We start from the raw sequence: 23,337 nt of genomic DNA on the forward strand, positions 1-23,337 counted from the left end.
AAAAGCTCAGGTCTCACAAGTGCCCAGCACCTGTTAGCAAGCCTGCTCTGTGCCCCCACCCTCAATGGCGATGGTCACGGCCCTCCTGGGATGGTGAGGACCACCAGCAGCAGGAACAAGCATTAACAGAAGGCAGTCACTGGAACTCACATTCAGGATTATGGACCGAAGGTGCTTCTGTGCAAAGGCGTTGGCCATGTCCTAGGGAGGGAAACCAACAAACGTTAGGCAGGGCAGGTGGCATCTGTGGCTGCTGTCAGGGGACAGGGTCCTTTCAAATAACAGTGAAGACCATCTGACCATCAAATGTGTTTTACTCTAAAACTTCCCCTGCTTTTTGAATGAATGCAAATGAACTCAGTGTCCCTTCCTCTGGGCACAATGAGCTTCACATCTTCACGTGACCTGGGTTGCTTGAGGACAAGACACATGTGTTACAAGGATGCTGGTGATGGACACTGCACGCGGAGCACACAGCAGGACATGCACCACTCCAGGCAAATGGCCACAGCTGAAGAACCCTGGCAGCAGACGGTGCTGCGAGACAGGGGCATGGTCACTCAGGCCTCACTGAGAGTCACATGTTGTGGGCCTTTGGGTAATATTTCACAGCGGATTCCCCTGTCCATCATATTTGGCTCAAACCTCGATAGTAACATTTTAATTATTAATACCCAGGGAATAAAGTATTCTCGTAGATGGGCCCTCCACAGAGACTGAAGGGCCCCAGCAGCAGCATTCTGACCATCTTTTCAAAAGACACACGAAGGACTGCAGTGATCTTCCAAGCCTTTTCCAAGCCTGCTGGGGGGCCACTCTGCCATGATACTGTCCCTCTGAGGGGCTGTTAAATTTCACCCCAACAAAATATTCCCATATCAGGATGCTTCTAATTTTCTGAAAACTTTTCTCAATTTTTTAGTCCGTTCCTTCCAATGTTAACAACCTGCCTTAGTGATATGAGTTACAGCAAGTCCCTTCTAAGACACAGCCTTCAGTCACCTTTGTTGATAGTGGTAAATTAGTGAGCCGGGGCTGGGGTGGGGTGGGGAGGGGGGCAGCTGCTGTCCAGTGATCTCTCTCCTCTATTTCTAAACCTCTATCCATGTTACAAACATCTGGCCAGGGGCATCTGGGTTTACTGTGAACCCCTGAGTGTAACTTGGCTAGACGAGGAGGATGGTTCCTGGAAGCTTCCAAGACATCAGATGAGACTAAACCCTGGGTGGACAATTCTCAGGCTCCTTAGATCATATCTTAGCAGAAGCTAAGCTATGAAACCCTTTGATGAGCTTCTCCTTGGCGCTGGGGTGGGAGCAACACACTCCTTCATGTCCTAAAAGGCGGCCTCTCCAATGTTCCCTCTCCGAATAAACACCCAAATTCTTTGTGATCTTAAAGATTCATGTGAATGAGTGTTTTGACAGTGTGTGTGTGTGTGTGTGTGTGTGTGTGTGTGTGTGTGTGTGTTTAGTACCTGAGAAAGCCAGAAGAAGGTATAAGATTCCCTGGAACTAGATTTAGAGACAATTATGACTCTCCATGTGGGTGCTGGGAACTAAACCTGGGTCCTCATCAAGAGCCAGGCCATCTCTTCAGATCCCAAACTCTCTTTTGCAAACTGTACAACTCTATCAAATTATCTATTTAGGAACAATCCAGAAAAAGCCTGGGAACCCTCACTCCAGCTTTGACTGCCAGGAGGTTCCTTGTTATTGGGATCGTATTGAAGAAAGTCAGGCTGCCTCTGCATCTGACTCTAAGCTCAGCCCAGACTCCCTCAAGGGCATCGTGAGGGAAAGCCTAGCCACTCTCCCAGATCAGGCATCCACAGACCTTCCGTGACTCTCACCTACAGTGGCTTTCTGGCATTCCAATATGACAGACATATGCTATCTTTCCAGGGCCCTGGTTCCCTGAGCAGTCAGTCCAGCCCATATGCCTCCTGCCCAGCTCTGACCTCCCCACCAGGAAGAGCCAGGCCCCTACAACAGCAGTGCTACTTACAGTGACGGGCAGGTCTAGAGGGTTAAGGTGCTTGTCCTGCCAGCAGAAAGCAAAAAGCACAGAGAGAAGCAGACAGGATGAGCTTCTGGCTTACAATGAAAGACAGACAGGAAGGAGATGCTCACAGAGCCACCCCATCCAGACAGAAGGAGATGCTCACAGAGCCACCCCATCCAGACGGAAGGAGATGCTCACAGAGCCACCCCATCCAGACAGAAGATGCTTACAGAGCCACACCATCCAGACAGGTAAGACAGACAAACTATGGATGCTTCTGCTCCTCCCTCTAGTAAAGGAACTCCTGAGAGACTGGTACATGACCCCACATGGATTTCATTCATGGATTGTAATATTGACAATCAGAAAGTCTTCCTACATATAACATGTATATTAGAAAGTATACAGTGTGTTGGGTTCGAAGGAGGCTTAGAGGTTGTTTAACTTTGTCTTTTAACTTCATAGAAAGATGAACTCAGATTGGAAGGCTGATACACTTGCCCAGCCAGAGGAAGGACAAGCACTCTGTCTAGGTCCTCCACTGAGGTCCCACACTTAAAATAGGAGCCTCATGTGACCCAATGACCTCATCATGAGTGAGTGGTCAGGGCAGATAACTCCGAACATTATAGGTGAGGAACTAAAGCTGGGACAGCAAGAGCTTGCCAGGATTGCATGTGCCATACAGCTGGTACCAGAGGAAGGCGGCTGAGGATGTGGACCAGAGACTGCACAGGTGAAGCCTGGTCCTAAGTCACATTGCCTTCAGACCACAACAATGGCACAGGGGCTCCCCCCCCCCATCTTCTTGGACCTCTAACTCAGGAATTAGCATACTGTAGGCATATTGGTGTGTTGTTTGTGTAAACAGTCTGACTGGGGACAGCTGTACCACTATTTACCTCTTGTCGGGAACTGCTTTTGCCTACAACAGCCAAGGCTGAAGAGCTGCCACAAGAAGTGAAAAACATTTACTTCCTGGCCCTTCAGAGGAAAAAGCCTGCAGAACACTGCCCGGATCCAGGAAGCATCAGGTCTCTCTCTTCCCAGTTCTTTCCTAGGGCTTCCTTAGGAAAAACCACCTGCTGGGTTCTGGCCAGGGAAGCTTAGCGGGGGAGCTCCAGGCTAATCTGTGCTCCCTGGCCACTGAGCCTACTCTGCACTGTGGCAGTTCTCTTAGACAACCCAGAGGAAAGGTTGAAAAGGCAGCCACAGACCTGTCTCTTGTCTTCGGGGGCCTTCAGGAACAGCGCGTTAATCAGAGCAATGGCGTAGGTCTGGATCTCCTGGTTGGAGCTGTGTCAACAGAGATGGAGGCAGGGGGATCAGAGGACCAGAGAGCAAGATGATGATGCTCGTGCACAGCTTAAAACACACTGTGATCAAATGACAACCAGGGACTGAGTCAGAAAAGCATTTTGAGCAGGCATACACCTGACCCCACTATTCCATGGAAGGGATTTATCCCAGACAGGAATCAGAAAGCTATGTGTGATTTATTGACAAGCTGTCACACTGGAGCCCTATTAAAGAGACAAGAATGTTAAGTAATCCACGTGCTCTCACTAGGCGCTTTTTAACGTGGGATACTTCTAAGGGCCTCCTGAAAATCACGAGATAGGCTTGGAATATCAGTGAAGGCCAGGTAAGATCTAGAGAGCATCTAGCTGACTGTGTGGATGTTCTTAGGGAGAGGAAAGCTCAGGTGGCACTGTGTTCCCACAGGCATCTGGGAAGGGTCAGGAGCATCTCTGTGGAAGAGCGTGATATGGGGAAATGTTCACAATGTATTTATTATTCAGCAAGGAAAAAAGTAATAAGCAAGGTACACATAAGAGTGTATAGCAAGATCTAAATGTTGGCAAAAATACGCAAAGGAAAAGGCTAGAGGGACATTCAAGTTCATGTTTAACAGCGCTTCTGTCTGGAGTGCAATAATGAACAAATAATGGACTAGCCTGTTTTCCCATATTTTCAAAGTTTTGACTACAAATTTATTTTACTTTAAGTAAATAAAACAGCCATAAGCATTTCCTCAGAATTTGATATAGCTGGCACTCGGGGCTTCCGTCTGCCATACTGTGAATACCCCCTGGAGCTTCCTCCAGAGGGCTAACAGCTTCCTGGTCAGACAGGTCCCTCGCTGAACATATGTACACTGGCGACAATGTGGGCTAAATATTCATGAGAGATGCCTAAGAACTGTCACTTTCTTCTACTGTTGTTCTCAGGGAGGCAACTGAGGTCACCTCCAATTCAGAGATGAGGACAAAGAAGTCACCAGGACCCAAAAAACTCCCTATCCAGAGTCTGTAATCTCCGTCCCAGCCTGGCATTTCAAATATGAAAGCTGGAAAAAATTCTTTAAAAGTGACAAGGTGAAGCCAGGTGTGGTCCACACCTGCCCGTTCCAGACTGTGAGGGGTGGCCAGAGTCCAAGGGCAACCTGACCAGCAGGAGACCCATCCCTCCTCTCAGATCACAGTGACAGGGTAAGACCAGTGCAAAAAGAAGTCACATACATTCTTTAAAAATCAGATTAATGGGGGAAGTGGGTTGGAAGCACTGTTGGGCTGTGCTATCCAGTTTTATGCCAACTTACACAAACTAAAGCATCTGACAGGAGGGAACCCCAACGGAGAAAAGGCCTCCATAAGATTGGGCTGTATGAAAGCCTGGAGGGTATTTTCTTAATTAAAGATTAATGGGGGAAGGCCCAGCCCATTGTGGGTGGTGCCATCTCTGGGCTGGTGGTCCTGGGTTCTATAGGAAAACAGGCTGAGCAAGCCATGAGGAGCAAGCCAGTAAGCAGTACCCCTTCATGGCCCCTGCTTCAGTTTCTGCCTCCAGGTTCCTGCCCTGTTTGATTTCCTGTCCTGACTTCCTTTAATGATGACCAGTGATGTGTAAGCCCAAGGCAAATGAACTCTATACTCCCCAACTTGCTTTTGGTCATGGTCTTTTATCACAGCAATAAAAACTGTAACTAGGATAGAAATTGGTCCCAGGAGTTGGGTATTGTTGGGATATTCCTGACCGTGTGTTTTTGGGAGGATTGGTCAAAGACTTTGAAACTTTGGGCTAGAAAAGTCATTGAGTGTTCAAAGCGTGGGTAGCTGTTCTGTGGGAACTTGGAAGAAAAGAATGTTAGGATGGGGCCTGGCTTGTGAAAACTCAGAGGGAAGCAAAGACTCTACCCGTCTATTTGTGTAATGACTCTGACCTGGCCAGCTAGAGCTGAAGACAGCTGTGATTAACAAGAAACCAGTGCCACTAAAATAAAACCTTTGTCTTGCTGGGACAGTTGATGCTGGTCTGCTGGAGCTGAGAGACTAGCAGTGACTGAGACCAGCATCACTGAGGTGAAATCTGTGTGAGGACACAGAAGCTGTGTTCCAGAGGCAGCCATGGTTGTTCCTCCGTCTGGCAGCTGAACTTGATAGTGTAAGAGACACTCAGATGGTACTGGTTTTGAAGGCATGAAGGGGTCATGGAGAGCAGCTGAGGCTTGGCACTGTGAGAGGCCAGGAGAGGCCGCTGGTGAAGATGCAGCCCAGCTGCAGATCTCAGCATTTCATGGATGACCCCCACCAGTGGTAGCTGTGAAGCCCACGGGAGCTTGGGAAACAAGCTGTGTGCTGCAGAGGAAGGAGCCGAAAACTGACCCATCCCTCAGAGGAGCCCCGAAGAGGAATGAAGCCCAGACACTGGACACTGGGTTATTTACAGTTAAGAGTTTCCTTTTTAGAGTTTGTTCGGTTGTTACTGTGCCCTGGTTCTTCCTTCTTGAAGTAAGAAAGTATTTATTTTTTACAGAACAGCACAGTTGAGAGGCTTTAAACTTAAAAAAAAAGGGGGGGGATTGAGAGTATTATATACACTTTGTACTCTTAAAGAGACTGGATATTTCTAAAGGGACAACTTGAAAGCGTTTGAATTTTGTAAGGCTGTGGGACTTTAAGTTTGGAACGTGTTTTTGATTGTGATGTCTTTATTAATGTGTGATCTTGGGGATTAACAAGAAAGGAGAGGTGGCTTCACGGTGATGATGTGTTTGTCTTTTAAGGTGACACGGAGTCAGCTGTGCTGGCCACTTTCATGTCTACTTGACACAAGCTAAACTCACCTAAGAGGAGAGAGCCTCACTTGAAAAACTGCCCTCATAAGATCAAGATCAGGCTGTAAGCCTGTGGGCTATTTTCTTAATTAGTCATTGATGTGTTGAGGGCTGGAGGGCCCAGCCCATTTGTGGGTGTTGCCACTCCTGAGCTGGTAGTCCTGGATGAAGCCACATCTGCCTTGCATCTGGAAGACTATCTTGGACATCTGTACCCTCAGGGCTCCACAGGGGAAGTGGGTCCATTCCAATTAAGTCCAACAGGCAGGAAGGGGGTGAGAGTCAGTGTCAATCAATCAACTGTGTTACCACCCTTCTTGGCAAAAGTTAGGCCCCTACCATCACAGACAGGCTCCCAATGGTATTGTGTGGCACCTAGCTTTGTTACAGGCTTAAAAAAAAATGTCCTGATAAGGTAAGCTTGCAAAAAAAAAAAAAGGCAAACTAACACCCAGCCTTCGGGTTAGGCAATAATCTGGGCTGGCCCCACACTAGTATTTAACTCTCCTTTGAGCTGCATGGGTAGAGAAAGTGGGGATGACTCACACATTAGAGATGAGAAGAGCAAGAGCACAGGCTCCAGTGGGGAGTTTACGGCCAAACCCTGGATACCAGAGCCTGGATCTGAGAGCTGCATCACAAACTCATGTTGTCCAGACTTCTTACTGTCGCCACCACACCGCTGTAAGTGATCACCCACCTCCATCAGGAATCGGTTCAAAACTGGCTGAGTCTTTGTCCTCAGAGAGCTCAGAACGTCAGATGGGAAACACATGGCGTGTGTGCGTGTGTGTGTATGTGTGTGTGTGCGCGTGCGCGTGCGTCTGTGTGTGTATACATATATACATATGTATGTGTGCATATATATACTTACATACATACACACACATACATACATATATATGTACATGTACAAACAAGGCTAACAGGTCCTCAGAAGAGGGAGTGTCTAACCTTGCCTGGCAGCTGGGGTCGGTACTAGGAGAGGAATTCCCAGAGGAGGAGGAGGAGGTGCTGAAGGAATGCGCAGGGGCCCTGGGGGAACAGAACAGACTGGCCACTGAGCGAGGGCGGGGCCCTTACTCACACCTGCAGGTGGGAGATGAGCTGTCCCACGGTGATCTCCTCCGCTATCTTCTGGTACAGGCTCTGGCTGTTCAGTACCATGCTCTCTAGGATGGCCAGGGACCGCTGGAGGATGGACACATCGACCATGGGCTGGCTCACATACCCTGCAATCTAGACCCAGAGAGAGGCACACTGGATGGGAAGTGTGGAGCCAAGGAAGCCCCTGATACTCTCTTCACGGCATGATGCCTTATGTGAGCAGCAATGCCAGGTGGGTCTCATCCGGTTTGGGGCTGCCCTGGTCAGTGGGAAGGGATTCCCTCACCATCTTAGGTAACGGTATCCACTCAATTGTGTTTCTTCAAAATGTAAGAATGTAATAAATTAATCCCTGTCAAATAAAGGTTCAGCATGCAGTGGACCGACTGGTTCTTGTAACTTACTTTATCTCCACCTACTCTTCCAACAGTTAGACCGTCAGACCCGGAGAACCCCTTAGACCCACCCTCTTCTCAATTCCCATTACAATTCCCTCCACATGGTCACCTCACTTTTGCCCCAATGTTTTTAGCAGTGGGGCGTTCTCAGTGAGAACTGGTCAACAGACAGCAGGGTATTCACTGGTTTCCATTTGGCTCCCTGAGCTGAGTCTGCCTCTTCTGGAAGCAGAGAGAAGGGCCCTTCCTTCTGCCTCTCCATCTGACCTGATAAACCAAGCAGGCTACTTGGCAGATTTGCAAATGAGATGCACTTTTCTCTCAGAAGAGCTGAGGAAGCAGGTCACTCAGAGCTGATGGTAGCTGGTCTGTGCCAGCCTCACCGACAACCAGTTGCTCTGAGCCCCATTCTTGGTGCAGGTCTCCAGAGAAGGCAAACTGTGAATTGAGATCTCTTCCTGGGCAAGTGACAAGGACCTCTCTTGAGACCAGAATATGGAAACTGAGCCACACCTCCCAAGAAGGTGGTCAGAAGGCAAACAAAGAAGCCACTACGAGCTACTAAGGAGGATGTTCAGAGGCCAAGGGAAGTGAATTCATTTTTAATCTGGTGACATTTCCAATGTGTGATGGGTTTATCAAGTAAGAACCTACTGTAAATTGGGGAGCATCTGTTAAAGTGTAAACCTCTCAGGAGTCCTGGGAAGATCACTGCTCCAGAATGAATACCCAGCCCTGGGGAACACAAGGCTGATTCCTGTCAGAGACTCCAGGCTACAGCATCTATGCCCAGAGAACTGAGAGGGAGGGGGAGGAGACAAACTGAAAGTTGGAAGCCTCACCTGCTTAATAAAGGTGATGGAAACCATGTCCCAGGAGACAATGCCGTGGTCCATGAGCTCTAAGAAGGCAGTCAGGGTGAATGCCAGCATCTCACTGTAGCTGAGACATGTGCAACACACACAAAACACAGAGATTCAGATCCGGGGAGCACAAGTGTGAAGGCAGCTACAGAAGGACAGAGCTCAGTAAACACCCATGGGAAATCTGTGGAAGCAGCAGTCAGTGCCCAAAGCACAAGCACGCCTAGGCAGGATGCAGCCCTGGTCCTTACACCAGGAAGCTGGTGGGCTGCAAGCTCAGGCTTGTCTTCTCCATCTTGCTTCAACCCTGGCTTAGTCTGTTATCTACCTCCCAAAACAAAGACCTTTGTCAAACTGATGATGCTTGCAGGGGGACCAAAGAGAGCATGTATCTAGTATTAACCTTTAGGCCAAAAGGCCGCAGGGCGAGGGAGACGAACAGGTGCGGCTATGCGTTCGGTCTGAGCAGTTGCTATGCCCGTTTTATCTCCTACTCCAGCTTCCTGCTCTGTAAAATCCAGTTAGTCTCGCAGCATTAGTCCCACAGGGCTGTGGGGAGGGCAAGCTGAGGAGGTCTGCAGTGCCCTCACAATAATGTGGTGGAGGGATTAAACGGCAGCCTTTTGTCTCTCCTTACAGGTTTAACCATTCATGCAGGGGCACGGTGCTCTACAGTTAACAAGCCAGGCCCCGTTTGCCAGAGGTAGTAACACTGCTCACGGAACTCTGAGCTGAGCGTTATCCCCATTTCAGAGCAGAGGGGACTAAGGCTGGTCTGTTGCAGCCAAAACTCTCCCAATGGCAGCCAGAGGCTGCAGCTTTGGTACAGCTGGAAGATCCAAGACTTTAAAACAAATTCCTAGGATTAGCTGCTTGGCTTGGCTGACGGTTTCAGGAGCTGATCCATCGCCTGTGAGATTTCTGACTCCCTGCCTGTAGTTTAGGCTCTACAGGCTTAGGTGGGGACCTGGGCATCTGTCACTCACTGCTGATCACATACAAGGCTCGGCTTCCCACCACAACCACCTAAGCCTGGAGGGCAGTAGAAGTGCCGAGGGGTGGTGCCAAATCCTGGGTTCCTCCTTGACAGTGTGGGGCAGGGAGATGGCAAACGGGAGAAACCTGTGGCATTCAGAGGGAGGCGTGCACACCAGGTGAGAGAGGATGGGACCAGGGAGGGCAGGCAGCGTCACTAAAGACCATCAACAGTTCCCATCTCCTCCCTGACCTTCATCAGGCCAAGCACTTCCTATAACTTATCATCAGGTGTGCTGCACACTGACTTCCCTGCTGACGTCAATGCCCCTCTGCTTTCAGTACTCACCTAGCACAGCACTGGGGCACTCGACCCACGCCGGTCCCCTGGGCTCTGAGATGCAGGGCCCCAACAGGGACAAGACCTCTCTGTATGTGGACTTGAGCTCAGCCTGCTGCTGTGAGCGCAGGGGTAAATTGTGACACCGTGGGAGTGGGAACAGGAGCCCTGCAGGTCACAGGACTCCGAACTTGCTTGTCAGACTTTGGTGATACTCACTGGGACAGGAGCTTGGTTCCGCTCTCCACGAGCCTTGTCAGCACAACGATGCCATCCATGTTAATGAACTCAGTGGCGAAGGTCACGTCAGCTGAGAGCTTAGCCAGCTCCTTCATGGCATCCAGCCGTGTCTCCATACTAGATGACTGGGTCCTTTCCATCAGCTGGCGTGCAGCCCGGGACTGTGAAGCCAGGGACAAAAGAGATGCCATCTGCTCTTGCAGCAGGTTACTACTGTGGGCTTGCAGCAGAGCCCCAGGCAGTTAGGGTTTCACGTGGCTGAGGAACTGCTAAATAAATGTTTATGGACCAGTAAGAGAAATTCCAGCATGTTGAGACTGATCTGTAGTTATCTGTATCCTTTCTGTATTCCTCTAGCTTATGACTTTATTTTAAAAATTATGTTAATTTTGTGTGTGTGCATTCGTGTGCATGCTATGCCCTGAGTGTGAAGATCAGAGTGTTAGTTAATCTGACAGAGTTGGTTCTCTCCTTCTACCATATAGGGGATAAAACTCAGGTCATCAGGCTTGGTAACAAGAGTCTTAACCCATCAAGCTTTCTTGTTCTACAGATTTTTTTTTTTTTAATTTCTACCAAGAAAATAAAGAAAGGGTATCTCCTAACTGCAAGTCCTCAGCAGCAGATCTGGCTTAATGGGGAGCTTTCTCCTAGTGAACATTACCTGTCAGCAAGCGAGCTTCCATCCCTGGAAGCAAGTGGGGGAAACTTGAAAGCATCTGTCAGATGCTGAGGGCCCTGCCCTAGAATATAATCTGATGGCCCTGAAGGATGCTTTTAATTCTAAAGTGTGATAAATCTGACAAACCTTGCAGCGTGCTAGACCACCCTTCCCCAAAAGAATCGTGCTGGGTAATCTTGAAGAATGAAGGAGCCGGAGGCTGAGGTTACGTACAGCGCCCTGAACATAGCGGCTGCTGAGGACAGATGCCTCCCAGCAGGCCCCCCTGCCCAGGCTGCCTGCCTTCTACAGCCTAGCAAAGTGCTGCAGCAGTGTCCACTGTGATTCCCAGTGCAGAGCTTACTACCACACAGTCAGACTCCAGTTCACTGTTTCATCATGCCATGATCTGAACAGAATGTTCTCTCTAGAAAGAAGCAGGAGAAGCAGTGTGACCCGGGCCTACCTGCCTGCTCAGTGTCAGGAAGTGACTGGAGGGCAGGGAGTGGGGCTGGCTACCTCTCCCTTGCCTCTCTGTCTGTTACAAAGGGGGCCTCGGTGACACACAGATTCTCCTAATCCCACAGTGGAGGAAGGGTATGCCCGAGACAACCTGCAAGCTCTGGTCTACACCAAGCTTAGAAACTCCAAGCCCAAATGTCAATCTCCCTCCCGAGACAGCCTTCCCAGCTGCTGTCCACTGCTCCACTTTATACTGAGGTCTATAAAATGCTCTCTGTCCTTCCTCAGATTGTCACATGAAATCAGCAGAGCCTAGCTTGTGGTTGTGGGGAGATGGGGAGGTTGAGGTTCTTACTCTGAGAAGCTCCTTCAGGAGAGGAGGGAGGTGAACAGGATGCTAAGTAAACTGGCTGAGACTCACGGGCCTGAGTCTGAACCTGGCTTGGCAACCTTCTCAGTTTCACCCAAGGCAAGACACTCAACCTTAGTCCTCAGTATCTTTGTTTCCCTCTCCGTTGAACTGATACAGTCAGGAAGAGTTAGCAAAACACAGGGCAAGCACTGGCTGGCACTCCCCTGCAAACCCTCTCCAGACAAGTGGGTCCTTCCCTCAAAAAGAAAGCATGACCCTAATTTCCTACAAGCGTGACAAAGGCTGAGCCCTGGGACCATGTCTGTCTCAGGCCTGCCTCCTTGCCCCGATGCAGACTGAACCCTTACCCCTCTCTCCCATCTGAACTCATCCATGGGACACATGAAAAACTGCAGGAAAGGGCCTCCCTCAGGCTGGAGGGTAGGACACAAGAAGCAGAGGACGTTCCACTTCCGTGCCAGACTTCACAAGTTTTGAAACATTAACATGCTTCCCCTGTGTTTCAGACTAACAGCTTTTGGACCCCACATCTCCCGGGTTCCTGTCCCCTCTTCTTCTGTTGGAGACCGAGCTCCCTGACACAGTGGCAGACGTAAGCTTCTCCACTGTGCCCTCAACTTTCACTCAAGACAGCTGGCTGCTCACCGGCTGTGGGCAGTGGGGCTGTGGCACCCCAGTGGTCTGTGTGACAATCTGGCTCATCCACCCTGTGCTCCCTGCACTGCAAGCCTCCCCTTCCTCTCCCCTGCCCTGCCTGAGTAGTTTCTCACCCTTCCTCACCACCCCCCCCATGGTCTTGAGACACGGTCTCTGGAGCTTACATTAGCTTTGACCAGCCTGTAGCTGAAGATGACTTTGAATTCATGATCCTCCTGCCTCTGCCTCCCAAATGCTGGGACCAAATGCTCCTGGCTTCTGCTCCCCACCCTGCCCAGCCTGCTCCCCTTACTTGTCTTTAAGGGTTGCTTATATAGAATGAGAGGATCCCCAAGTCCTCTGTTCCCACCCCAGTACTCTGACACATTCACCAAGCTTATCTCTCAAGTCTTCCTTGTGCCTGTCAATCCCGCCACCCCACTGTGTCTGCTGGGATGTCGCCCTTCCCAGTTACTGAGAGATCACTCTCCCACCAGTCTCTCTTGTCTGCCTGTGAATGTGGCCTTTCTAACACTCAGTAGGATGCACGGGGCATGCTCCTCATGGATTCCACTTCTTTCTGAGTAAAGTCTGAGTCCACAGGCAGCTGTGCGAGTGCCTTCAAGACTGGTCTCTCCCTCACGCCCACAGCTCTGGCTTCTACACTAGGAAACATGTTTCTTCTTTCCGTCACTCCCAGCTTTAGCCTCTAAGCCCAGGGTCCCTGTCTCTGGGAAAGCCTTCTGGAAACCCCTATGCTGAGAAAGTTGGTCCCGCTCAACCTGCCCACATGACAAGAGGCTGAGCTTGGTCATGAGCTGCCAGCCCGGCTGTGAGGGCGAGGGATTTCTTCACAATCTCTGTGGTCTCACACCTGGGGAACAGAGTCCACCCCACCACAGGCAGACAGGTGCTCATGTGTGCCAGGAGGACTGGATACCTACCGGGGAGATGGCCAGCTGTAAGATTGTCCCATTCTTAATGTCACTTCGGGTCTGGGTAGCAAAAAATAAAACAGAACAGAACAAAAAGACAATATTAAAACAGTACATGGAGGTGAATCAGTAAGGACTGGTGGCCATTTTTACAGTGTATTGACTCTCTTCATCTGCAGATGATTCATCTGGCAGTGAGCCAAAGCTATCTGCAGGGGAAGGGTTGGCTTTGAACGTTCCTGCCTGTTGTCCTTATCTGGACCCCTAAGCATTGCTGGATACCAGGTACATCCATGGTCCGCCTACTGCATGAGGCACATTCTGCATCCAGGGGGATTTTAGTGTGCAGAGGATGTGCCTAGGTGACAGACAGCTACTGTGCCATTTGTACCTCCACAGACTTTAGTACCCAGGGCTTCTGGGGACCACTCTCCATGGCTACCGAGGGACAACTGCAGTACACTGAGGTTCTTCTGCAGCTAGGCCTCTTCCTACTTGCTTCTTACAGAGATTCCAAGATTTTCCTCAAGAGCTCCAGGTCTTGAAGCAAAAGCTACCTCAGCCAACAGGGAGCCAGCTGGTGTTCTCCACGTGGCCTAAAGGGCAGCTCTTTAACCGGGAATTGGAGCCGCCCTGACAGTAAGAAGCTAGACTGTGCCATCTCCTTGGCAGGTCACTTGCAAGCAAAGCTTGCCTGCCCTTGCTGTCCTGTACTTGCCTGCTCGGTGACATAGAGTTGGGGCCCATCTGCATAGCGGAGCGTGTAGTACTCCGGGTTTGGCACTGACCACCTGTGGGAAGAAAACAGTACACCATGCTGGCCTCTCCTCTGGGCTTGTCCAGAGCAGCAGACTGGTTCTCAAAAGTCACTCGGGGACCTGCCAGCCTGTCTGGAGCACAATGAAATCCAAACAGAACTTTTGGCTAAGATCCTGAGAGGATCAGCAACACAGAAGGAGGCACAGGCAGAGGGGCATGGGTCTCACATCCTACCCAGACCTCCCAAAGGACACTCTGAGGCCCAGGAACAAATGAGGGTCTCAGGAGGCCTCAGGGACCTTATCAGTTGTCCTTCCTTGGTAAGACAATGACCCAACCAACTGGACATCATCTGTACAGATTCCTCCAAGGCTGGGCAGCCTTGCTGTCACTGTGGAAAGGAAGTCACTTTAACCTACCCATCACACACTTCCTTGATGATAGATGCCAGGGGCCGTTTCTGAAAGAGAGGGGAGGAGATCCTTCACCATGTGCTTCTGAGGATGGGGCTACCCTTACTCACAATGCCAGGGGCCTCTAGGCCTAAACACATCCCCCGACAGCCCTGACTCTCACAGCAGGAGCATACCTGGTCAATTTCAAGGAGCTGGGCATTAGCACCTGGCCACTCAATGGCCACTTTGACAATGTCCGATGGAGGCGGCATTGTTCCCAGCGGCCCCTACTTCAAGACAGCTGCCTGGAGAGAGAGCCAAGGAGAGGTCAGAGAATGCCTTCCTGTTTGTTCTTGCTGTGCACTCTGGAGGTCTGAAGACAGCATCTGAGGTGACATGTGAACTACTCGGCATGCAGTTCTCAGGTTCGTGCCGCAGCCTCTCCCTGGGCTTCTGTCTCCCTAGATTCAATCAGCAAGAGAAACAGGGCAAACCTCTCTATCATCTGCAGCTCAGGCAGCAGCAAGATCCACCAGTGTGACAGAGGGTCGGTGCGAGGGTCAACAGGACTGGGGCGGGCAGAGCTCACTGAGCGTACACTCCCATCTTAGGGCCTCGGATGAGAGAAGCACATGCTCTGGAGCAGAGAAGACTAGACAGTCTTTCTCGGTTGAGTGGTTAGCTGAAGGGGCCAGGCCACTTCTGCTCAGCAGTCACACTCGGAAGATCCCAGTGTCCGCAGGCCCAACCACGCTCTCTCCTCCCCACCCACTGCTACCACTGCTGCCCCTTCAAAGGACACAACGTGGAGCCTCCTCCCTGTAGGATGATGTAGAGTTCCAAACACTGGGAAGAGAACTGAGACAGGAAATACTATTTTGGTCCCCAGTGCCAAGGGCAAGGGTTGCCAGGGGCTCAAGCATAGGCCTAAGGATGCTCTCACACAAAGGCCCCTCTACAGGGCAGGGCTGTGAATGTGCATCTAAGCCCCACCCCCACTGCTCTTCAGAATAAAGGGAAATAAATCAGCTGGGGCAAGTCTGGGAGACGGACTCATGTGACTGGTATCCTAGGCAACTCTGGTGGCTTAGTGGTATTCTGGGCAGTGCTGAGGCTCTCTCCCAGGTCTGAGGAAGGCAGTCACACTGCTGATGGATTATTTCAATGTATATTTACACTCCTTGTCTACAGGTTTGGGAGCAGGCGCTCTCTTAATGAAAAAGCCCTTTTGCCTCCTCGAGGTTCAGCCGCTCGCCTGCAGTTCATGCCTGGCTAATGGGGACCACCTGCCTCTGTCAGCGTGTGTGACACCACTGTGGCTAAGCTGTTAATCGTGTGTGCTATCAATTTTCCAGCCCCAACAGATGCCAGCTCTCACAGCCTGGTGGGTACAACCCTCTCTAGTGTAAAGGGGTAAAGTATGTCCTCTACACCCCCAGGCAGAGAGAAGGAAGCTTAGGACCATTTCCCGAGGGGTGGTCTGTGCCAAGAGTCGGCTGTCAAAAACATCAGGCTGTGAAAGGACACCCACCTCTGCTCCCGGCAGCCCTCAGAAGGAGGCGGGACAACACCGGACTTACAGAGGTCAAGAGGGACGCTTGTCAAGTCTGTAGACCTGGCTAGTAAGTAGGAGAGATGGCTAGGGTTTACAGCCAGACAGCTCTTCCCTGTACCCTGAGAAGGTCTGAATTCCTGTGTTGTAAGTACATGAGGCCTAAGGAAACAGCAGTGGGTGGTTGCCTCTGCAGCTCTTGGCAGAACCTTAGCGTGCAGCTTTTACAGACCTAAGCCCAAAAACGAACCCCTGAAAGGAAACTGGCCTCATGAGGCTAACTTCTGGAGAAGGCACTATTCTAGTAACAGCAAGGCAGAGTGTGCTATGCCAGGGCGGTGCTGTGCCCCTGACAGCAGGGTATCTCTATCTGAGGTGGGGCATCACTGTCACTGGACACAAGGCTCCAGGAGTGAGACCGTTTCTAAGAACTGACATAATCTACAGTGAAGTGCACGGAGTGTAAGCATATCTACACACATGTGCACACATACACAGAGTATAAAAATAGCCTCCGCCCAGGACCGGGAACACGCTCACCACTGCACACAATGCGCCAACCGCCTCCTAGTTCCTACTGACTTGACTGCCACTGAGGAGCTGGGCCTGTTTTTGTGCTTCCTCTAAATGGAAGTACACAGTACAGCTCTCCAGAGCATTTGTCAATCTGGGTTGTTGTTTTTTGGTTTTGTTTTCTTTTGTTTTTTTAACTTTTCAAAATAAGTGAGGGCTGGGGAGAAGGCTCAGAGGGTGCAAGCATACACGCATGCGCACACATGCATACTGGGAACAGCAGGCACCTTGAAAATGCTCTGGGCTAGGACACTCTTCCCACTGAAGAAATCGGGTAGATTGAGAGCCCACTGACTGTCATGGATTCTCCGAGTCCCTTCTTTACCCTCGTCTCTGTCTTCTGTTCTTGCAATGTAAGTGCTAGTTCTAAAGTGTTCTGGCTGTCCTCTGAATGGCAAGTTCATGATTCCAAAGCAGAACATAAAAATGCTCAAACGAGGATGACATTTATAAAGGTCCTCAAAGAAGTTAAGCCTTACTCTGTGGTTAGGAAACACAGCACACTTCCTGAACTCCTTCAGAACACTCCCTTTGAAGGTGACCGAGCTGAGTGTGCTCACTTTGTTTTGGTCCCAAATAACTTGCCCTAGGTCATCTCATCATTTATCAAAGCTAGTTATGAATGATTCATTTCAACACTCTACCCATGTCACATACAGCAGAAGTTCTCCAGCCACCCTGGTCACCCAGGGAGCAGCAACAGGCCTGGTGCCGAGTGACAGCCAGCTGCCACAGCTAGAGGGAAGGAAGGGAACACTCAGGTTTGGCTGAACAAATCTAATTCCATCTCTGAACTTGAAAGACACTGACTAAAGAGGCTTTGAGACAACAGACATGAGAAAAGTCATAGCTTCAAGGCGAACACCAGGGCAACCCAGAGCCACTCACAACCAAAGCCACAGGAAAAGCCAAGAGCCTCGCAGAGAAAGCTATGCTGTACAGCTGACATGAGGCCCAGAACCAGCAATGAGAAAAATCCCAAGAGATGGGCAGAGTCTGACCACTTTCCAGAGTCCACGTGACATTTCCTGCTAGCCAGCGTTTCTGCTCCCTGCAAAGGAATAGTCCAAGACCAACCGGCCTGAGCTTAAGAAACTACAATGGAGGCCAGAATAGACGGTGGTGTCATGGCATGAGCTGACGGATGTGTCCAGTGGGCACTTAGCTAACACTGGTTAAATTCATGAGCAAAACACACTTAGGGGAGACTGGTTTGCTTATAGCAGGCCATTTACAGGGTGACTCTGGTGTCTTCAGCTTGTGAACAGTCTCTAACTCACTGCTCCTGTGTCATTTTATAGCTGATGCCTCAGGAACCCTGAAAACATCCTTTTTTACAGGCAAGGAGGTGAAAGTTCAGAGAAACTCATCATCTGACTGGAAGCGAAGAAAGGAGGCATGTGGATGTGGGAGAATGACAAGAGAGAAGTGCATTACATCAGAACTGGGCCACAGTGACAGCAGAGTTCAGTCTCCCTCCACTGCCCTTCCTGTGATGCAGATAACATTCGATAGCAATGACATCATTCAAAGGCCCCACCCAGAGCCTGCCTTCCTCCCACCCCTATCCGTCTCCTTCACTTACAACTGAGGTTCTCAGCTAGCTAGGGCCCTGAGCTTGCTAGAAGAGCGCTCTACAACCCCCACCTCTGTTTCAACCTTATTTTATCTTATTTTTATTTTAAGGCAAGGGTTTCAAAAAGTTGCCCAGGTATAACTTGTAATCCTCCTGCCTCAGCCTCCTGAGTTGCTGGGGTGTCAGGCCTGTGCTACCTAGCCCACATAGCAAGCCTGTAGGTGTGTGCTCTCTAGACAAGAGAAGTTGGGGCGTCCTCAGTCACCCGTGTGGAATGTTAGAAACCCACATCAAAGAAGGCAGCCTGGTCCATGACCATCATAGCTAGTCAGTGGAGACTTTAGGTCTGTAGTCTCCAAGGCAAAGCCAGAGATATTCAGAGACACATCTAAAAGAAAATGGCCCTCCATGGTGTACAGAAGGCTGCCCACACTCCCCACAGGTGGTGCTCAGGCCAGTTTAGGCAGACCCTGCCTGGCTGTCTGAGGCCGAGTTCCCTCATTTCTCCAGAGCTTTGCAAAGTCCCTCAGCTGTCAGAAAGGTCCTACTCAAGTGTCACCGCCCAGTGGACCTCACCTCCGGTTGGTATCATTCTTCCACGTGCATACCCCATTCCCACAGTCTGTCGTATGTCTAGCATAGTTATGGAATCATAAACGCCTTCACTACATCCTCCTGCAGAAAAGGACCTGTGCACTGAAACCCCATGGCTCTGGCTTCTTCCATTCCTACAAAGCAGAGCTGGCTTCCAACAGGCGGGAGGCAGGAACTGTTCCCACCAGGTCCGGAAGCCTTGCAACACAGTGTCCCCACACAATTCTGCTTTCAGGACTAACTTAGAGCAAGCCTTACTGGAGAGCCTAGTTAGGGAGAAACGATCTCTTCTCCCTCCCCTGGAAACCAAGGAGGGAGGAGATGGAGCAGGACTTCCCAGACAGTGAGCGCTCCGGGATGAAGGATCCCCTCGTAGGGAAGCCCTCTAGCATGTGTCTGCTTACTCTCCATTTTCATCTTAGAAAGGAAGTGGGAAATTAGGTCGAAGCAATTCAATAACATTGCAAAATTCTCAGGGCTATAAATAGCCACCAGCTCCACCATTCACAGGACTGTACTCAGTCCAATAGCAATCATCCAGCAGGAGTGCACTGGAATCCCACTCCCAGCCCACAGCCCCTTCCAACCCCAATGACTCTCCTCTTCTTCTTCTTCTTCTTCTTCTTCTTCTTCCTCCTCCTCCTCCTCCCCCTCTTCTTCTTCTTCCTCCTCCTCTTCTTCCTCCCCTTCCTCCTCTTCCTCCTCCTCCTCTTCCTCTTCCTCCTCCTCCTCCTCTTCCTCCTCCTCTTCCTCTTCCTCCTCTTCTTCCTCCTCCTCTTCCTCTTCCTTCTCTTCTTCCTCCTCCTCTTCCTCTTCCACCACCACCCCCTGTTGGGGCTGAGCAAGACCCCAGTCCCCTGCAGCCACCTTGAAGGCATCACAAATACAAAGATGATCAGGCAAGCAGAAGAGAGCCCCACATACATTGAAGAGCCATGCAAGGACAGTACTAACGCTGTCCTCCAATGACACAGCCAGAGAAGCACAGCAGTGGCAGTGTATGCTCTCCAGTGGAACAGAGAGCATACAAGTAGCTTCTGGAAGGGGTGCATCATCAGGAAAGGTCCTGTGGAGTTTGGTCCATCACCCCAGCAGGGAAGCTTCAGGCTGAACTTGCCAGCAGAACCGGAGCCCAGCTTAGGAATGCAAAGACAATCCTTCCCAGGAGGTACAGGAGATAGAGGATGCCAGGTTTCCAGCTCCCCCTACCCCCAGCTCATAGGATCCCTGTGTGCTTTCTCTTCTACTCTGCTTGCCACAGTGGGGGAGGCCTGGTAAGTTTATGCTTCCTGTGACAGAGTGCCGCCTCAAGGAGGAGGTAACTGGAGGTCACACCCTCTTTTTAATCAAGATCACAATCTCAGTGGAGGCTTCCCCCTGTGATCTTTTCATCTGAAGAATGACTCAGTTTCCCTCAGTTCACCCTTCCTGAACTAGTGCGAGGCCCTGAGGTGCAGTGTAGTGTGAGGTGTAGAAGAGGTGCAGGAGAGGAAATGCCACAGGATAGAAGTTGAGGACAACAGAGCGGAAAGATCTCCTCTGCACTGACATTTGAACACAGGCCTCACCCAAGTATGGCTGAGAGGAGAGCCTCTGTGCAGAGACACAGTATGCATTAATGAACTCACAAGCTCACAAGCTACCTTGTGGAACTCAAGTTCTTAGAGAACAGTGGGTTAATGGTCTTATCAGCATAGCTAAACCTGGGCCGGCTCCATGGTGTCTACACTTATCCCTGTGGATGCCACAGACTGATCACCTGCCCCCTTGAAAACCAAGCTGACTCTGCACCTTTGCTGTCCCCCAGGTTCCAACACCCTGTCCGAATAGCCAACTAGTACTCGCTCAGACAAGCCCTCCCCTCTGGCTTCCTCGTCCTCGGTCATCAGGTCCTGGTGATGCCAGCACATGTGCAGCCAGGTCTTGTGAGCGCCTTCAAGCCTCCAGCTTTCACAATCTTGACTCTGAAGCCTCCTGCCTGATAACTGGACACACGAGGTACCCCTCAGGAGTCAGTCCTAACGGGGAAGTACCGCTCCAGCCCACATTCTCTGGATCAGGACCTGCCTTCACATGCCACCCAGGTGGTTCACATGTACCACGGGGTCATGAAGAAGGCTCTAGATCAGTGGTTCTCAACTTGTGGGTCATGACCCCTTTGAGGGTCTTGAATGACCCTTTCACAGGGGTCACCTAAGACCATCCTGCATATCAAACATTTACATTATGATTCATAACAGTAGCAAAATTAGAGATGAATATATGAATATGAAAATATTTGTATGGCTGGGGGGTCACGGCAACATGAGGAACTATATTACAGGGTCACAGTATCCTCAAGGTTGAGCGTCACTGCTCTGGATCAATGGTTCCCCATGGTATATCCTCATGGTATATCCCCATAGGTATATCTTCATGGGTATACTCCCGGAGCTAGCTGGGTTGCTGAAGCCTCCCCAAATGATTTTACTGGAGACTGAAATGGAGACCCTGGTCCAGTAAGGGAAACAGCCCGAGCACAGAGCCTCTGAATAGTATACCTACTCCCTACCTACTGGCCTCTAGTTTGCAGCACAATGCCCAGCACAGAGCTGTGTCTACAGAATTCCATCCAAAATGCCCTCAGGCCTAACTGTTTAAGTCATGAGCCATTAGTGACTATACTGTCTACACCCCAGAACTTGCACATCCCTGGCTGTAATTAGGCAACTGATTCACAAAGGGTCAAATTTAAGGGGGAACAGACACAGACAGAAAATACAGATGAATTCTAAGAAACCTGGGCCTGGAAGGATCCCTCAGTGGTTGAGAGCAGTGGCTGCTCTTACACTGGACTTTGGTTCAATTCCCAACACCCACGTGACAGCTAACAACAGTCTGTAACTTTAGCTCTAAGGGATCTGACACCCTCTTCTGGCTTCCACAGACATGCATATGGTGCGCATACATACCTGCAGGCAAGCAAAACACTCATACAGACAAAATAAAAATACAATTTTAACTATTTCTCACTAACAGATCAGAATGGTCACACAAGGAGGAAGAGCCTGGGCAGGGTGGGGTGCAGCAGGCTAAGAGTGGCTGGGCTGTCCCTAAAACTCCAGGCTACGGCCCAACTCCTTCAATAGAGGCCATAACAACACAGCATTGTTCTCTAAGAATGAGGCTAAGCCTTTCCTCTCATTTCATAAAAGAAGGGAACTGAGGTCCAGAGGAACTGGCAAGGCCAGACCGGGACATCAGTTAGGGACAACAAAAAGGCCCAGCCTCCACTTCTGGATCAGTCCTCTCCTGCCACACAGCTCTGCTGCAAGCACAAGTGTCTCTGGACTGGATGTGGAGGCAGGAAACGGACTGATTTCCAGCCTTGATCTTGTCACACAGCAGTAGCATTGGGTGGTTAGGGGCTTGCATCCTGGAGGGGCCAGACCTGCATTTGGATCCCAGTTCTGACAACCTCGTTATTATAGTCAAGCCAAAGGTTAGAACCAACCGCTCCTTGTAAAAGCTATGTGACCATGAAATGGGAAAATGCCTGCAAAGCACTTCATACAACACCTAGCACAAAGTAAGGAGGATTCTAACAGTGTGAACTGAAGAAGCTACAAACGCTGGAACCACACAGCCCAGCACTGAGGAGCCCTGCCTGCCACGATGTGGAGAACAGGTGTGAAAGAACAGGTGGGAGGAAAACCCACAAAAAAAGTGGTGGTGTTGCTACTCTGCCCAGGAGACCCTGTTCTGGCTCCATAGCAGCCCAGCACAATGACAGTGCATAATGGTTTCTCAGCCAACAGGTCCCAGTCACCCCAGTTCCCTGAGCACTCCCAGAGAGGCGAGGAATTCAAGTGCCTTAAGCAGCCGGGCAGGTAAGTAAATAAACCAAGCAGCTCGCACACAGGGACCCATCAAGCTTAGAAGCGCAACCCTGCATGGAAGTTCAAACTTAGTTTCGGGGGCGGGGGAGGCAGATTCTTTATGCAGCTGGGCCAAGACACCACTTGGCAACTTGTGACACACAAGGGATTCTGCATCCTCTCCTGCCACGTGCTCTCTCTCGCACAGACGCTCATCTTATGGGACACAATCTTGTCTTTCGGAAACCACCCTGGGCATCCTGAAGATGAAGGCTGTCACTTCACTGTCCAGTCACCTCAAGGGGTCTAGAACAGTACTGTCCTCACGGAGATCACTCAGTGAGCAAGTGACTGAGGAGTTAACTCACCCTGATGACAACTCCAGTCCCAGTGTCCCCAGCATCTCTGAGCTCTTGCGGGCCGGCCGCAGGTTTTCTGCTCCAACCCTGAGACCAGGCTGCACTAAAGTAAGTGAGCTAAGAGGTCACTGGTGACGTGGTCAGAGGAGGATTTGCCTTGTGGGTTTTTCTTTTTGAGTTGGGGTCTCATTCTACTGCCCAGGCTGGTTTTGAACTCCTGTATTCAGGGGACACTTCTGCCCTAGCCCCTATAGTGCTCTGGTTAAAGGTACACACCTCCAAATGCAGGATAGGTTTTTCTTAACTATGTTTGCTTGCGAGCCACCTAGGAAGACATGACCTAGGCACAGAGCATGCTAGAATATGCTTAATACTGGTACCATCGTTTTTAAGAAGTCTAGTCTTCATACCCTGCACCCCAAACTTTCTTGGCACCTCTTAGAAGGAGCACAAAACATAAAAAGAGTAACAAGATTCAAGAGCAACAGACAAGCAGGGCATGGTGGAGCATGCACTTAATCAGACGCTAGCCTGGTCTACAAAGCGAGTTCCAGGACAGTC

General features: G+C 50.4%; 1 protein-coding gene across 2 annotated transcripts in view; it reads right to left on the reverse strand.

Moving 5' to 3' along the window:
• Elmo2 (engulfment and cell motility 2) overlaps window positions 1-23,337 on the reverse strand; it is a 37,024-nt gene that overhangs the window by 12,302 nt on the left and 1,385 nt on the right. Inside the window, exons 2-11 of one of the 2 annotated variants that reach the window (XM_034495098.2) lie at window positions 14,460-14,570; window positions 14,290-14,330; window positions 13,830-13,902; window positions 13,121-13,171; window positions 10,024-10,205; window positions 8,469-8,568; window positions 7,209-7,360; window positions 3,222-3,300; window positions 2,008-2,043; window positions 151-201 (exon numbers count right to left, since the gene is read on the reverse strand). In XM_034495098.2, the coding sequence (XP_034350989.1) occupies window positions 151-201; window positions 2,008-2,043; window positions 3,222-3,300; window positions 7,209-7,360; window positions 8,469-8,568; window positions 10,024-10,205; window positions 13,121-13,171; window positions 13,830-13,902; window positions 14,290-14,330; window positions 14,460-14,537 (843 nt within the window). In that variant the 5' untranslated portion in view covers window positions 14,538-14,570. The remainder of the gene's footprint in view (window positions 1-150; window positions 202-2,007; window positions 2,044-3,221; window positions 3,301-7,208; window positions 7,361-8,468; window positions 8,569-10,023; window positions 10,206-13,120; window positions 13,172-13,829; window positions 13,903-14,289; window positions 14,331-14,459; window positions 14,571-23,337) is intronic. The other variant, XM_034495099.2, reaches the window with a different exon arrangement.

This window comes from Arvicanthis niloticus, chromosome 2, assembly GCF_011762505.2.
Source record: "Arvicanthis niloticus isolate mArvNil1 chromosome 2, mArvNil1.pat.X, whole genome shotgun sequence".
Classification (NCBI taxonomy): Eukaryota; Metazoa; Chordata; class Mammalia; order Rodentia; family Muridae; genus Arvicanthis; species Arvicanthis niloticus.